General features: G+C 37.4%; 5 protein-coding genes and 1 long non-coding RNA gene across 6 annotated transcripts; 2 read left to right on the top strand and 4 right to left on the bottom strand.

The window, feature by feature from the left end:
• The first annotated feature begins 110 nt into the window (after nt 1-110).
• Nucleotides 111-2,655, top strand: LOC125581349 (26S proteasome non-ATPase regulatory subunit 14 homolog). The gene is made up of 6 exons (XM_048746643.1): nt 111-367; nt 857-1,034; nt 1,140-1,221; nt 1,812-1,988; nt 2,077-2,244; nt 2,326-2,655. Exons 1-6 carry the CDS (start codon nt 238-240, stop codon nt 2,515-2,517), a joined length of 927 nt encoding a protein of 308 aa, XP_048602600.1. The 5' UTR covers nt 111-237; the 3' UTR covers nt 2,518-2,655.
• A 65-nt stretch (nt 2,656-2,720) lies between these two features.
• On the bottom strand, nt 2,721-5,052 carry LOC106382721 (calcium-dependent protein kinase 12-like). The gene is made up of 6 exons (XM_048746632.1): nt 4,412-5,052; nt 3,969-4,112; nt 3,701-3,853; nt 3,329-3,612; nt 3,030-3,254; nt 2,721-2,946 (listed from the first exon to the last, which is right to left on the bottom strand). The coding sequence occupies exons 1-6, from the start codon at nt 4,938-4,940 to the stop codon at nt 2,815-2,817; spliced, it is 1,467 nt and encodes a 488-aa protein (XP_048602589.1). The 5' UTR covers nt 4,941-5,052; the 3' UTR covers nt 2,721-2,814.
• Nucleotides 5,053-7,010: 1,958 nt separating this feature from the next.
• Nucleotides 7,011-8,470, bottom strand: LOC125581354. The gene is made up of 4 exons (XR_007319016.1): nt 8,292-8,470; nt 7,700-8,215; nt 7,403-7,610; nt 7,011-7,332 (listed from the first exon to the last, which is right to left on the bottom strand). It is a non-coding gene; the product is annotated as an uncharacterized LOC125581354 (long non-coding RNA).
• A 674-nt stretch (nt 8,471-9,144) lies between these two features.
• Nucleotides 9,145-9,645, top strand: LOC106404515. The gene is made up of 2 exons (XM_013845244.2): nt 9,145-9,294; nt 9,370-9,645. The coding sequence occupies exons 1-2, from the start codon at nt 9,145-9,147 to the stop codon at nt 9,643-9,645; spliced, it is 426 nt and encodes a 141-aa protein (XP_013700698.1).
• A 308-nt stretch (nt 9,646-9,953) lies between these two features.
• On the bottom strand, nt 9,954-13,342 carry LOC125581344. Its single transcript, XM_048746610.1, has 3 exons — nt 12,906-13,342; nt 10,375-12,817; nt 9,954-10,297 (listed from the first exon to the last, which is right to left on the bottom strand). The coding sequence occupies exons 1-3, from the start codon at nt 12,908-12,910 to the stop codon at nt 10,022-10,024; spliced, it is 2,724 nt and encodes a 907-aa protein (XP_048602567.1). The 5' UTR covers nt 12,911-13,342; the 3' UTR covers nt 9,954-10,021.
• Nucleotides 13,343-13,445: 103 nt separating this feature from the next.
• Nucleotides 13,446-14,251, bottom strand: LOC125581350 (calcium-dependent protein kinase 12-like). The gene has a single exon (XM_048746649.1). It carries the CDS (start codon nt 14,020-14,022, stop codon nt 13,561-13,563), a length of 462 nt encoding a protein of 153 aa, XP_048602606.1. The 5' UTR covers nt 14,023-14,251; the 3' UTR covers nt 13,446-13,560.
• Between the last annotated feature and the right edge of the window lie 114 nt (nt 14,252-14,365).

The following is a 14,365-nucleotide window of genomic DNA, read 5'->3' as shown; positions in this document are numbered from 1 at the left end:
AAGAGTAATATATAAACATAAACACAACAACACCAGTGGGCAATTAAGTTAAAAAGCATAATTATAGGGTCTATTATAACAAAAAGGAAATAATCTAGGACTAAATATGTAAATAGCTTCGCCTAAAGGATCCATGTCCGTCTTTGTCTTGTTCCTAAAGAAAACTCTCTCGACGAGGTTTAATAGGAAACATTCTCGTAGCTAAAAGCAACCTACGACGACTGATTTGATCTGATAATGGAGAGATTACAGCGAATCTTCGGCGCCGGCGGCGGATTAGGTCACGCATCGCCTGATTCTCCGACTCTCGATACCTCGGAGCAAGTTTACATCTCCTCTCTCGCTCTCCTCAAGATGCTCAAACACGGTACAATCACCAATCCCAAACCTCCAATTTCACTTTCCTCGTGCTTAGGATTTCGAATTCGTTTCGCAGATTATCGATTTGTTTTGCTATCTCTCGTAATGCCACGTGGATTGCATAGTGAGTTTTCGAAGAAAGTTATGGTTTTGAGTTTTTGAGTTTGTGATGGGTTTCGTAGATTATCGATCTGTTTTGTTATTTTTCATAATGCCACGTGGATTGCATAATGAGTTTTGAAGAAAGTTACGATTTTGAATTTTTGAGTTTGTGATGGGTTTCGTAGATTATCGATCTGTTTGTTATTTTCTATAATGCCACGTGGATTGCTTAGTGAGTTTTTGAAGAAAGTTATGGTTTTGAGTATTTGAGTTTGTGATGGGTTTCGTAGATTATCGATCTGTTTTGTTATAGCTATCAATGCCACGTGGATTGCTTGGTGGGTTTTTGAAGAAAGTTATGGTTTTTGAGTTTGTGATTGGTGGTGTATACCAGGAAGAGCTGGGGTTCCTATGGAAGTGATGGGGTTGATGCTTGGAGAGTTTGTGGATGAGTACACTGTGAGGGTTGTGGATGTGTTCGCTATGCCTCAGAGTGGGACTGGTGTTAGTGTTGAAGCTGTTGATCATGTTTTCCAGACTAATATGCTCGACATGCTTAAACAGACTGGGAGGTAGATTCTCATATCATTCTTCTCTGCACCCATCTAAAGGTTACACTTTTGCAGAATCTAAGTGCACCTTAGTGAGTCTTATGAGTTCATGTATTGTGTTTTCAGACCTGAAATGGTGGTGGGTTGGTACCATTCACATCCTGGGTTTGGTTGCTGGCTTTCTGGTGTTGATATTAATACTCAACAGGTGTGTAGTGTTCTTTCTCTGTTGGTACTTTGTATATGTAGTCTCCTTGTGTGAACATTTTGTTTTATATACTGTATTAATGGCTTAGTATTATTCCTTGTGTCTATTCAGACTTAAGAGTTTGTTGTTTTCTGTTTATTTCAGATTCTATTAATAGCTCATACGCTATAGAATGTTTACTCCTTGTGTCCTATGCCTTGGTTTAAGTGGTTTTGAATTGTAGAGTGTGTATTATTCGACTTATGTATTTATTTACTTAAGTTTGGATTGGATTTGATACAAACAATGGTTTTAGAGGTCTAAGCGGCTAAAGATGACTGACTACAAGTGGCAAAGTAACCATGGTTTAGTTACTTTATCTTGGATGCTTATCTATATATGATCGAGGGGTTTAGGGGAAGAAGATTATCAAGAAATTAGAGAGTTGTTACAGAGGAGAGTGTGTGTGATTCATGGTTTCCTGAGTGTGATTCAGCTCTGAGTAATAATGTTTGCTACGTTACCTTTGTGATTGTGTGTTTGTTCTTTGAGATTACTTAAAACGTAACAACTGTGTATGCTCATTGTTGAGAACCTGTGTGCTTTTGTAGAGTTTTGAAGCTTTGAACCAGCGAGCTGTAGCAGTGGTGGTTGATCCGATTCAGAGTGTGAAGGGTAAAGTGGTGATTGATGCGTTTCGTTCGATAAACCCGCAGACTATTATACTTGGGCAAGAACCTCGTCAGACAACGTCCAACCTTGGCCACCTGAACAAACCATCCATCCAGGTGATGGATCACTTAGTGAAATCTTTTATAAAGTTGGAACACAGTCAAAGGGTGTCTCTAACACTGACTTTGGTTTACTACTATACAGGCTTTGATTCATGGATTGAACAGACATTACTATTCAATAGCCATCAACTATAGGAAGAACGAGCTCGAGGAGAAGATGTTACTAAACCTCCACAAGAAGAAATGGACAGATGGTTTGACCCTAAGACCCTTTGACACCCACTCCAAGACAAACGAACAGACCGTGCAGGTAATAAAGGATTCAATTATTTTGCAATCTTTTTATTTATTCAAACATGTCACACTCATGGTCATTGGCATTGTCTCTCAGGAAATGTTGAACTTAGCTGCTAAGTATAACAAGGCGGTACAAGAGGAGGACGAGTTGTCACCAGAGAAACTGGCGATTGTGAATGTGGGAAGACAAGACGCAAAGAAGCATCTGGAAGAACATGTTTCCAACTTGATGTCTTCCAACATTGTTCAGACGCTAGGTACCATGCTTGACACTGTTGTCTTCTAGAGGTCGTCTGCACTTTTTTCTCTTCTGCATCATTCTGTTGAATCAACTCTTTATGTGTGTTCTCCTAGCACTTGATAAGGTTGGTATTGTACTCTGTGATTCCTATTTTCTTGCACCTATTTCAGTTTCTTTCTCTCATGGTAAGATCAAAGTTTGATAATGGGAATAATTTAAATCGGGTCCCAGTTTAAATCCAACTACACTAGTCATAATTGTTTTTTAATTGAAAACATAACTGGTGTTAAAACATAAACAGGAAGTTATATCAAGAAAAATTCAGTAAAATGAGAAGTTTAATCATTCCTTAGGCTCATGAGGAAGAGGATTCTCAAAGTTGAGAGTGCTCCTCATTGTTCTTCTGCTGATTCCAAAATTGTCATTGCCTTTCCTCATCATTTCCACAAACTCTCCATAGTTTATTTGTCCATCCTACAAGAAGCAAACACCATTCACATTCATGTTAGCTCCATCATAAGAAAACAGACAAAAAACTTTGTGAAACAACTACTAACATTGTCTTGATCAATGTCTTTGATCATTTCATCAAGATGTGAATCTTTTATACCAAACTGGTTCCAAGCCTGTTGGAGTTCATCCATAGTGATGCAACCACTTGAATCTTTGTCAAAGAAAGAGAATGCAGCCACTAGATTCTCCTCTCTCTCCAGCTTGTTCAAGTGGATTGTTGCAGCCAAGAACTCTCCATAGTCTATTGTTCCACTCTCATCAACATCAGCCTAATAACAAACACACACACATCATAAGATGATACTTAGCGAAAGTTTATAGTAAGAAAAGAGTAGTTAGTTACTGCTTCCAAGAGTTCTTTGATCTCTGACTCCACAAGCTCTGATCCAACACGTCTGACACTGTCTTTCAACTCTTCAAACGTGATGGTCCCACTGTTGTCTGTGTCTATCATCTTGAACAATTCTTTGAGCCCACCGATCTCTTCCTCAGATAGTCTTTCTGCAACTACGCGTAAAGCCGTCTTCTTGAGTTTGTTCATTGCAGAGAACCTTTTCAGGCGAGACACAACTGCAAAGTCCAGTGGTTTATCTGGAGCAACAGTATCATCCACAATCCAAGGGTGACCTGACAAAATAAAAACATATGAATCACACACTAGCAATAATATACACCATCCTTAACAGTGTAGACTCAAAAGGCAAGTGCTGCTTACACAAGACTTGATGAGCAGTTAGCCTTTTCTGTGGATTGCTCTCAAGCATCTTCCCTATAAGATCCTTGGCACTCTCTGAAATGCTAGGCCAAGGACTGGTCTCAAACTCCACCTTACCCTGTCTAATCTTTCTGAAGATCCCATATTTAGTTCCTGGATACAAAATAGGACACACATGACATGAGAGAGTCCCTCCCAACATGAATCAAACCTAGTAACGGTAACGCTGCAATTATACATATCTCTAGTGTGGAAGAAAGAATCTAACCAGCATTGAAAGGAGGGAAACCACATAATAGAATGTAGAGGATAACTCCAGCACTCCACACGTCACATTCACGACCGTAATGCCTATTTAAAACCTCAGGTGCCACATAGTATGCACTTCCAACAAGGTCTGTAAACGTTGCACCTGACAGAACACAAAGAAACATAGATTTGAGTGGACAAAACACACACAAGCAAGGGTTCAATGAAACAGTATCCGACAACACAATCGTAGACATAGCCGGTCCTGAACATAGGCTAGTGAACTATTGGTATATAGATCCCAAAATATTAAAAAAATGCATATATACGTAGGTTCCCAAATTTATATATATAGAAAATTATATAAACCCTTAATATTGTCTATAGGAGCCAAAATCTCATAGATGAAATGAGAAAAAAATATATGCAAAAGTCAAAGGAGGAAAGAATCAAAAACCAGACCTGGTTTGAAGAAAACAGAGAGGCCAAAGTCAGTAGATTTAAGAGAAGAGTCTTCATCAGTTGAAGAGAACAAGAAGTTCTCAGGCTTAAGATCTCTATGCACAACACCAAGAGAGTGACAAGCCTCAACGACGCTAACAATGGTCTTGATAACCTTAGCTGCATCTCTCTCACTGTAATGACCTTTCATCGCGATTCTATCAAACAACTCACCACCTTCACAAAGCTCCATCACAAGGTGGACGCTGGTATCATCCTCGTACGTTTCTTGTATCCTGACAACGTTGGGGTATTCAGACAAGTGATGCATTATCTGGATCTCCCTCAAAACGTCGTCGTAGTCTTCTTGGCAAAGGAGCTTCCTCTTGGGGATGGTTTTGCAGGCAAGCTTTTGACCAGTTTCCTTGTGGGTGCAGAGGGAAGTGGTTCCATACTGTCCTTGTCCGAGGAAACGACCAAGAACGTAGTCGTCTCTCAGGTTCTTGGTCTTGTAAGGGAGAACCCATCTGGTTCTTGATTCGCTGGCCATAGTTTTCAGAGTCTTGACTTGTTCTTTGGAAAAGATGAAGAAGAAAACAATGAGGAAAGAAACTGAAGAGAGGGAATTTAACACAACTTTTATTGAATTAGCTTCCCATTTGAGTTTTTTTCTTTTCTTTTCACATTAAATGAATAATGAATGGCAAGTTATTAATTACTTGACTTGGTTGTTTTAGTTGAATAAGTTGTCAGCTAGTAATTATTAGCTGTTACAGATATATATGAATTAATTGAACATTTCATTGACCAAAAACATTAAGTTAATATTTTTATATATAATGTGCAATGAGCATGGTGAGTTGTAAGACCATCTCCAATCACACTCTATAATTTCCTCTATATTTCACTCTAAAATAGAGTAACTCTATTATAGAGTTGAATTTGCTCCAATGGTTCACTCTATAATAGAGTTACTCTATAATAGAGTGAAATATAGAGTATTCTTGTTTTTTCACTCTATATTTGGAGTAAAAAAATATGATTACTCTATATTTCACTCTATTATAGAGTAACTCTATTATAGAGTGAACCATTGGAGCAAATTTAACTCTATAATAGAGTTACTCTATTTTAGTGTAAATTATAGAGGAAAAAATAGAGTGCCTTTGGAAATGCTCTAAGATATAGAACATACAACATGATAATGGCAAAAACATGGTCAGATGATCTCATTTCATGATATCAGATTTGCCTGTTTTATTTTAAACTTGAGTTTCATATGATAAAAATATAAATTATATAGTTTCAGCACGTTGTGTGTTTTCTTCAAAATAATTGATATGACTTTGGATGCAACACAGAAACTTGTTGAACATTCTCTAATTACAGAAAACAATTAACATATAAGAAGTTGATCAGAGAAAAAGAAGAAAACAACTGCTTTGATTGGTGACATGCATTAGCCATGATTTAGTTTGAGTTATAATATAACTCAAAATATTACCACCATTCATGAAGTAGAATCAATTTTTTTGAGTTATTATGTGTTATAATTGACATACAATTTTGAGTTACATCTTTTGTTAAGTTGATAACTCAAACACTTATTCAACATCAAAGAAAATTCCATGTATTCATTTTTTGAGTTAATAGTTTATAAGAATTTTTTTTTTAATTAAAATCCCACTTCCACGTTACTTTAAGATTATGTCCCATGTTTCTTTTTTTTTTAATTGGTAAAAATTCTTCAACAAAAAAAAACAACTATTTGTTTGTTAGAAAAATATTGCATAAACTTCTTCTTATTTGAATTTGTCTAATAAAATAGTCCCTGTAATTTTAAATGTTAATTACGTTTGGTAACAATAATAAGCTTACATAAAAATATTTACTATTTATTTAATTAGCTTTTGTTATTTAAATTTAAAATATTTTTATTTTATCAATTTTCTTATTAAATTTGTAATAATTGCTATTATTATTATTATTATTATTATTATTATTATTATTATTATTATTATTATTATTATTATTATTATTATTATTATTATTATTATTATTATTCTTATCATTTATAATTTTCATACAATTTATGCATTATAAAGTACAAATCAATAATTTATAAAATTGTAACATGACCATGATTTCACTTGTTTTTAATATCAATTAATAAAATTTCAAAATATTTTTATTTAAACTATTAAACGAAATTGTCCTATAACTTTAACTGTCTATTTGGTAACTGAAGTTTTTACACAAAAATTTGTAAATATATAGATACCATTTGTTATAGTATATACATATATTTATGTATATTTTCTTAAATTAAATTATTTTTAAAATTTAATTTATTTTAGTTTCTCTAGTTTATTTTAGCAAATTTATAATAAATAATATTATTACAGATATTCATATTTTTAAAACATACTTCAACTTATACATCAAAAACTTTAACTGTCAATTATTTTAAAAATATAATAAATTTTTACAACAAACAATACATAAATCTACGGTTTATAACTACATAATTTTTACTGTGAGTTAAATCGAATTAAAACTTTATTGTAATTCAACACTAATACAACATGTCACCACTTTGTAAAGTTAAACCGCATAAATCTCACATGTTAAACTGCTTTGGTAAAGTTATTAATGTCACACATGTCAAGACACACATTATATTAAGGCCACATACCATTTTGTACCAGAGAGCTAAACCTCTGAGAACAATGTTTGATAACTGTTTAAGAGCTTGATTCCAATTACACTACTCATAATTAGTTTTTATTGAAAACATAACTGCTTTTAAAACAGAAACAGAAAGTTCTATCAAGAAAATTCCAGAGTTGAATGTTCCTCATTGTGCCCCTGCTGATCCCATCACTGCCACCATTGCCTTTTCTCATCATTGCCACAAATTCTCCATAGTCTATTCTTCCATCCTACAAAACAAGCAAACACCATCAAACTTTGACTTAGCTCCTTCACTAGGAAACAGTGAATATCACTTACACTGTCTTGGTCGATGTCTTTGATCATTTTATCCAGATTCGAATCTTTTATCCCAAACTGCTTCCAAGCCTGTTGGAGTTCATCAACAGTGATGCAACCACTTGCATCTTTATCAAAGAAAGAGAATGCAGCTACTAGATTCTCCTCTCTTTCCAGCTTGTTCAAGTGGATTGTTGCAGCCAAGAACTCTCCATAGTCAATTGTTCCACTCTCATCAACATCAGCCTTTGACACACACACACAATCATAAGATAACACTTAGTGAAAGTTTATAGTAAGAAGAGAGTTGGTACTTACTGCTTGCAAGAGTTGTTGGATCTCTGATTCCACAAGCTCTGACCCAACACATCTGACACTGTCTTTCAACTCTTCAAACGTGATGGTCCCACTGTTGTCTGTATCTATCATCTTGAACAGTTCTTTGAGCCCACCGATTTCTTCCTCAGATAGTCTCTCTGCAACTACGCGTAAAGCCATCTTCTTAAGTTTGTTCATTGCAGAGAACCTTTTCAAGCGGGACATAACTGCAAAGCCCAATGGTTTATCTGGAGCAACCGTATCATCCACAATCCAAGGGTGACCTGACAAAACAAGACAACTTCAATCACACGTTAGCAAGAATATACAATAAGCTCATAAGATGAGAGTTAAGTAGCTTACACAACACTTGATGAGCAGTAAGCCTTCTCTTTGGATCGCTCTCAAGCATTTTCTTTATAAGATCTTTGGCACTCTCTGAAATGATAGGCCAAGGATCGGTCTCAAAGTCCAGCTTTCCCTGTAGAATCTTTCTAAAGATCCCACGTTCAGTTCCTGGATACAAATTAGGAAAAATGAGACGAGAGAGAGACTGAAACGCTGCAATATAAAGAGAAAGAAAGAATCTAACCAGCATTGAAAGGAGGAAAACCACATAATAGCATGTAAAGGATAACTCCAGCGCTCCATACGTCACATTCACGGCCGTAATGCCTACGCAAAACCTCAGGTGCCACATAGTATGCACTTCCAACGAGTTTAGAAAACGTTGCACCTGACAAAAACAAAGAAACAAATATTAGCATTTAAAACATGGGTCTTTAAGCAAAGGTTCAATGAAACAGTGTCACAAACACACAATCATGGAGAGAAAGAAAAAGAATATGTAAAGGTCATAGAGGGAAGAATCAGGCTGGCTAAATGGTGTCATAAGCCCGCCCTGGGGCAAAAAAAAAAAAATTTAATTTCTAAAATATTTTTTTTTTACAAAATCCGATAGATATTTGTTGTTTTTTAATATCAGAAGTATTTTTAAAAATAAAACTGAGTTAAAACAAAAAAGTACTTTCATATAAAAAAGGTTTTTCTTCTTATTTTTAAGGAAAATTGTTACGCAGCTACACAGACTATGCAGCATCACATGGCCAACCATCCAGAGTAAACAAATGTATCGAAACCTACACGAAGTATATGTCGCACATAACGACATGTGATGATTAGCAAAAAATTATGTGTTTAACATCACAAACCCACTTAACCTCGTCGGAACCCGGTTAATCTCTTCGGAACAATAAAACCGAACCCGATTTACCCGGTTTTTAAAAAAACCCGACCCACCCTTAATTAACCATAAACCCGACCCAGATTTAACCTAAATCTAAAATCTGGTCTCTCAGACCTTTATCTCCTTCTCTCAACAAGAAAAAAAGAAACAGAGGCTACTGAGTTACAAGAGGAAGACGAAGACCCGAGAGTGTGAGACGATGACTTACAACGCTGAATCTTCGAGTTTTAGGCGGAGCAGATCTATTGGAGGCAGAAGAATGTGTGACTGTGGGTTGCCCGCCAAGATTTTCACTGCGTGGACAAATAAGAATCCTGGGCGAAAATTTTTTGGTTGTGAACTGTATAAGGTACACAATTCTTCTGCTCACAATTGGTTACTATTTTTTTTGGAGTGAGTACATCTTGTATGTATTTGGGTATAGGAAATGGGCAATGAACACTGCAAATTCTTTGAATGGTTCGATGAAGGAGAAGTCACTGGGTGGCCAAAAAGAGCGTTGATTGAAGCTAGAGATGAAATTAGAGAGAAAAGAAGAGTGATCAATGAACTGAGAAATAGAAATTTGGAACTTTCTATGGAATTGGAGAAGAAAGAGGCTGCAAAATCAAATGGAAGTGAAGATGAGATGAAACGTTTGAACCCCAACCTTGGTTGGAAGAATAAGTTTCTGAAACTGTGTTGTATTGTTAGTGATTAAGAGTGTTGAGTCTTCTGTTTCTTTTCCTTTCTAAAGACTAGTTATGTGATGAATGAGTCTTATGTTTCTAAAAAAAACTGGTTATGTAATGAATGATGAATGTGTAATGTGATGATATTTTAGGCTAGTATTGAGATGTTTTACATTTATAAGAAGCTTAGAATGACAAACTATAATCATAAACTAGAAGTAGATAAACCAGTTCAAAATGGAATACATAGTTGAAGTTTAAACATTACATCATCGTTAACATGATAGAACATGAAAAAAGAAGCTTTCCGAGGACATGTTAAAACATGTAAAACAATCCTAATAAGGTACCCGAGAACATATTACCACATGTAAATTGTTTTTCAAAAAAAGGATAAACCTCCCTTCAACCGAAAAGCAAAGCTGCCAAGCGACTGCTTCTTCTGAGGTTTCGTTGTGGTGCTTGGTTTCCTTGGCTTGGTTGGCTTGGCTGAGGTGCAGTAGAAGAAATAAACTCAACTTCTACTTGATCTTCCATTTGAGCTGCCAAATCAGCTTCCATTTCAGCTGTTTCCTGAGCTTCATCGTTTGCTTCATCTTGACCATTCCTTGCAGCTGCTTCTTCAGCATCTTCTTCACATTGCTTACTTAGCCGTCTTCGTTTTTCCCTGGTCTCCGGAGACTGTCGAAAGACAAAGAAAAACTCAATAAGCGCAGACATAATCAGCATAAAACACACTTAAGAAAATAAGATCATACCTCAGTGGGGCATGTCCTTGAGTTATGACCTTTCTCACTGCAAATACCACAGTGTGGTACCCTTCCTTTGCGACCAACCCTCTTTTTTGAGGGTGACTCATGTACTCCTTTGATCCTAGCTTTTCCCTTAGGTCTTCCTGGAGGACGTTTGTAAGGTGGTCCAACAATGCGTCCTCCTCCACACTCAACCCAAAATTTTGGTCCATTGACCGGCTTCAAATCTCTTCGATAAGTCTCTCTCCATTTCTCGGTCGTGTAGTAATCAGATATGTAGTCTTCAACCAAGCCTGTGTTCTCCCTGATCGCACACACAGCATGACGACATGGAATCCCAGTTAGATCCCACTTTCTACACGCACATGTCCTCTTGTGCAATTTCACCGAGTATCCATTAGTTCCCTCAACAACCTCATACCTCCCACCAGTGCTAGAGACAGAACGACAGTGTTGAGCTTCATCACACGACTTCTCAACCTCCTTTCTTGCTTTCTTAGTATGCCTTGCAGGTTCCTTACGAGCTAGTTCAAAGCGGTTGGCAATCCTTTGCATTGCATCTCTCCTTATCAGCTCTAACATCTGGACAAAAGGTTTCTTCCGTGCCACCTTTAGAGTCCTATTAAAGGACTCTGTCAAGTTGTTGTGTGTGTCTGCACAACAGCAACCAATCCTAAAAAACGCCCTACACCAAGTCCGGTGGTCTCTCTTAAGGAGCTCATCACATGCCAAGGGGTCAAACTCTCTAAATGCAGCTAAATTTTGCTTGAAATCAGCTTCATTGTAGCTGCTTGCGACCCTCCAAAACATTGGCTTCAGTGTGTCTGACTTGTGCAGTTTCTTCAGATTGGCGTAGATATGTCTTGCACAAGCCCGATGCTCTGCCTTTGGCAACTCAGTAGCAACACCGTGGATCAAACTTCTGTGCATATCAGATATTATTGTGATCTCATCGCCTTCACCCAAGTCCAAGTCGACCTTGACTTTGTGGATAAACCACTCCCAATTATCATTATTTTCAGAAGAAACTACAGCCCACGCTATCGGGTATATCTGGTTATTAGGATCCCTTCCAATAGCAGTTAATATCATTCCCTGCATTGAGTGCTTCAAAAACGTACCGTCCAAACCAATAACTGGTCTGCAGTGTTGCTTCCATGAAGTCTTTAGAGCCGCAAAGCATAAGTACATTTGTGAAAATGCTTCACTTCCATCTTCTCTACGAGTTGTGTTGATCTCCACAGTAGTGTTTTTGTTGGTCCTCTTGATTTCATGCTCGTAGTCTCTAAGTCTTGCAAATTGTTCATCAGTTTCAGCTTGCAACTTATCGAAAATCAGTCTTCTAGCAACTTGTGACTGAGCAGGCGAGATGATAATGTTGTATCTCCTTTTCATTTCATCTTTGATCTCCGGTGCACTCATCTCTGGATCTCGCCTTATATCTTCAAGAAACAAATCAGCAACAACAGGGCTCTTGATAAGCTTGCACCGCCCCACAGGATGACATTGATGCTCATCTTCATATACCTTAACCATCCATTTGCCGATAGGTTCTTCAACAGAGCAATATATCCTCCATCCACAATTCTTTTCACCACACTTTGCACCAAGCTTAGTCTTTTCCCATCTATCAAATATCACATTACGCCCAGTCTTCAGGATGTATCTTATGACATTCTTCTTAAATTCTGACCCACTGCTGAAGAGCTGTCTCAAGCTGAACACTCCATCCGGTAAACCCCTTTGCACTAATCTCTCAGCTTGTTCTTCTTCATCACCAGATGAATCGTCTGTAGCAGGGTACACCTCATCTTCGTCTGGTATCTGTTCCTCATAGTTCACATTGTCGATGTCTACTATATCCTCTTCAACAACTTCCGCCTCATCATTCGATTCTGAAGATTCTGACAAGGCATCTTCTGAACACTTCTCATCATCCGAGTCGTCTGCAAGAGGATCATACAAAGTGTCTAACGCCTCATCTTCATCTTCATCAAACATCAAACCCGTCTCAGAATTCTTTTCAGCCAGCTTTTCACAGAGCTTCTCACACTGTTTTTCAGCTCTATCATGCAGACCCTCTTCTTCTGGTTCAACGTTCATAACCCTTTCTTGAACTCCAACATTCGTGCTACCTTCTTCAGCTAGAACAACCCTATCTCTCTCTACATAGATGTCGAGCTCCTTGTACCAACGCGCTGAAGATTCCATTCTCTTCTTATTGGCTTCGACATTTTCAAATAAAGGTTTCCTATCTTCCAACTCATGGAATGGTAGCTTGAACCACAACTTCCCAATCACTATCCTTTTCTCAAACATCTTCATTACCAAGTTCGTGAAAAGAGAATCCGCATCCAACTCGAACTCGTCGACGGTTCCATCTACATAACACAATCCACCTTCATCTTTAAACCGACCAGAGTGAAAGCATTTCACTTTCACCGAGACACTACATCAGAAAGAACAAAGATACTTTAGAATCTCAAATCCGACATATTGCAAACCCAGAAATCAACCATTTAAATTCAAAGAAATACCTCATCTCGACTTGATTCTTCACCGATTCACTCTTCTCTTGCGAATTTAGCCACAAAATCCACTTCTTTTGCACTTGTTCGTTCTCTCTCTCTCACGATTCGAAGAACGGGGAAAGTTGAGTTCTTGATTCGATTTCTTCTTTTCTCATTTTAATGGGCTTCTAAATTGCAGAATTGGGCTAGATTTAGGTTAAATCTGGGTCGGGTTTATGGTTAATTAAGGGTGGGTCGGGTTTTTTTAAAAACCGGGTAAATCGGGTTCGGTTTTACTGTTCCGAAGAGATTAACCAGGTTCCGACGAGGTTAAGTGGGTTTGTGATGTTAAACACATAATTTTTTGCTAATCATCACATGTCGTTATGTGCGACATATACTTCGTGTAGGTTTCAATACATTTGTTTACTCTGGATGGTTGGCCATGTGATGCTACATAGTCTGTGTAGCTGCGTAACAATTTTCCTATTTTTAATATACAATACATGTATTTAACAAAAATAAAACTGTTATCTATTAAGAAATAGGAGGACAACTGATTGGACCGAAGCGGCGCACCGCTTGTCCCCCTATCTAAGCGGGCATGGGAAGAATCAAAACCAGACCTGGTTTGCAGAAAACAGAGAGACCAAAGTCGATAGATTTAAGCGAAGCATCTTCATCACAAGAAGTTCTCAGGCTTAAGGTCTCTATGCATAACACCAAGAGAGTGACAAGCTTCGATGACCGCAACAATGGTCTTGGTGAGCTTAGCTGCTTCTCTCTCACTGTGGTGACCTTTCTTGGCGATTCTATCGAATAACTCACCACCTTCGCAAAGCTCCATCACAAGGTGCACGCTAGTAGCATCCTCGTACGTGCTTTGTATCCGGACAACGTTTGGGTTTTCAGACAAGTGATGCATTATTTGGATCTCCCTCAAAACACGGTCGAAATGTTCTTGACGAAGAAGCTTCTTTTTGGGTATGGATTTGCAGGCAAGCTTTTGACCTGTCTCGTTATGGGTACAGAGGAAAGTGGTTCCATACTGTCCTTGTCCGAGCACACGACCAAGAACGTAATCGTCTTTCAAGTTCTTGGTCTTGTAAGGTAGAACCCATCTGGTTCTTGACTCGCTGGCCATAGTTTTGCGAGTCTGACAGAGAGGAAAAAGAAAATAATAAGGAAAGAAACTGACTTGAAGGCATTGAAGAGAGACAAGTGAAGAACACTTTTATTGGGCAGACAAATGATAATATAATCAAATAGTAATCATTAGGTGTTACAGATATTTTCATTGACCAATAAAATCAAGTTAATATTTTTTATGTATAGTAGGTATCTACGTGTTCGCTTCCTAGGACACTAGATAATGGAAAAACGTGTTCACATGGTCTCATTTCATGCCATAACACTTCCTGTTTCACCCAAACTTGAATAAAATATATGCTAAAAGTATAAATTATATATTTTAAACACGTTGTGTA

Source organism: Brassica napus, chromosome A2 (genome assembly GCF_020379485.1).
Source record: "Brassica napus cultivar Da-Ae chromosome A2, Da-Ae, whole genome shotgun sequence".
NCBI classification, from domain to species: domain Eukaryota; kingdom Viridiplantae; phylum Streptophyta; class Magnoliopsida; order Brassicales; family Brassicaceae; genus Brassica; species Brassica napus.
This window is presented reverse-complemented; position numbering and strand designations above follow the sequence as displayed.

Bases quoted from the DNA above. Each gene is read 5' to 3' on its own strand.
- LOC125581349 (XM_048746643.1), top strand. From the start codon at position 238: ATGGAGAGATTACAGCGAATCTTCGGCGCCGGCGGCGGATTAGGTCAC. The intron at 1,222-1,811 runs GTGTGTAGTGTT...GTGCTTTTGTAG, and splicing joins TTGATATTAATACTCAACAG to AGTTTTGAAGCTTTGAACCA. The intron at 2,245-2,325 runs GTAATAAAGGAT...ATTGTCTCTCAG, and splicing joins CAAACGAACAGACCGTGCAG to GAAATGTTGAACTTAGCTGC.
- LOC106382721 (XM_048746632.1), bottom strand. From the start codon at position 4,940: ATGGCCAGCGAATCAAGAACCAGATGGGTTCTCCCTTACAAGACCAAG. The intron at 4,113-4,411 runs GTCTGGTTTTTG...GTGTTCTGTCAG, and splicing joins CTCTGTTTTCTTCAAACCAG to GTGCAACGTTTACAGACCTT. The intron at 3,255-3,328 runs GTAACTAACTAC...GTTTGTTATTAG, and splicing joins TCAAAGAACTCTTGGAAGCA to GCTGATGTTGATGAGAGTGG.
- LOC106404515 (XM_013845244.2), top strand. From the start codon at position 9,145: ATGACTTACAACGCTGAATCTTCGAGTTTTAGGCGGAGCAGATCTATT. The intron at 9,295-9,369 runs GTACACAATTCT...ATTTGGGTATAG, and splicing joins TTGGTTGTGAACTGTATAAG to GAAATGGGCAATGAACACTG.
- LOC125581344 (XM_048746610.1), bottom strand. The intron at 10,298-10,374 runs GTATGATCTTAT...GTCTTTCGACAG, and splicing joins CAAGGACATGCCCCACTGAG to TCTCCGGAGACCAGGGAAAA.
- LOC125581350 (XM_048746649.1), bottom strand. From the start codon at position 14,022: ATGGCCAGCGAGTCAAGAACCAGATGGGTTCTACCTTACAAGACCAAG.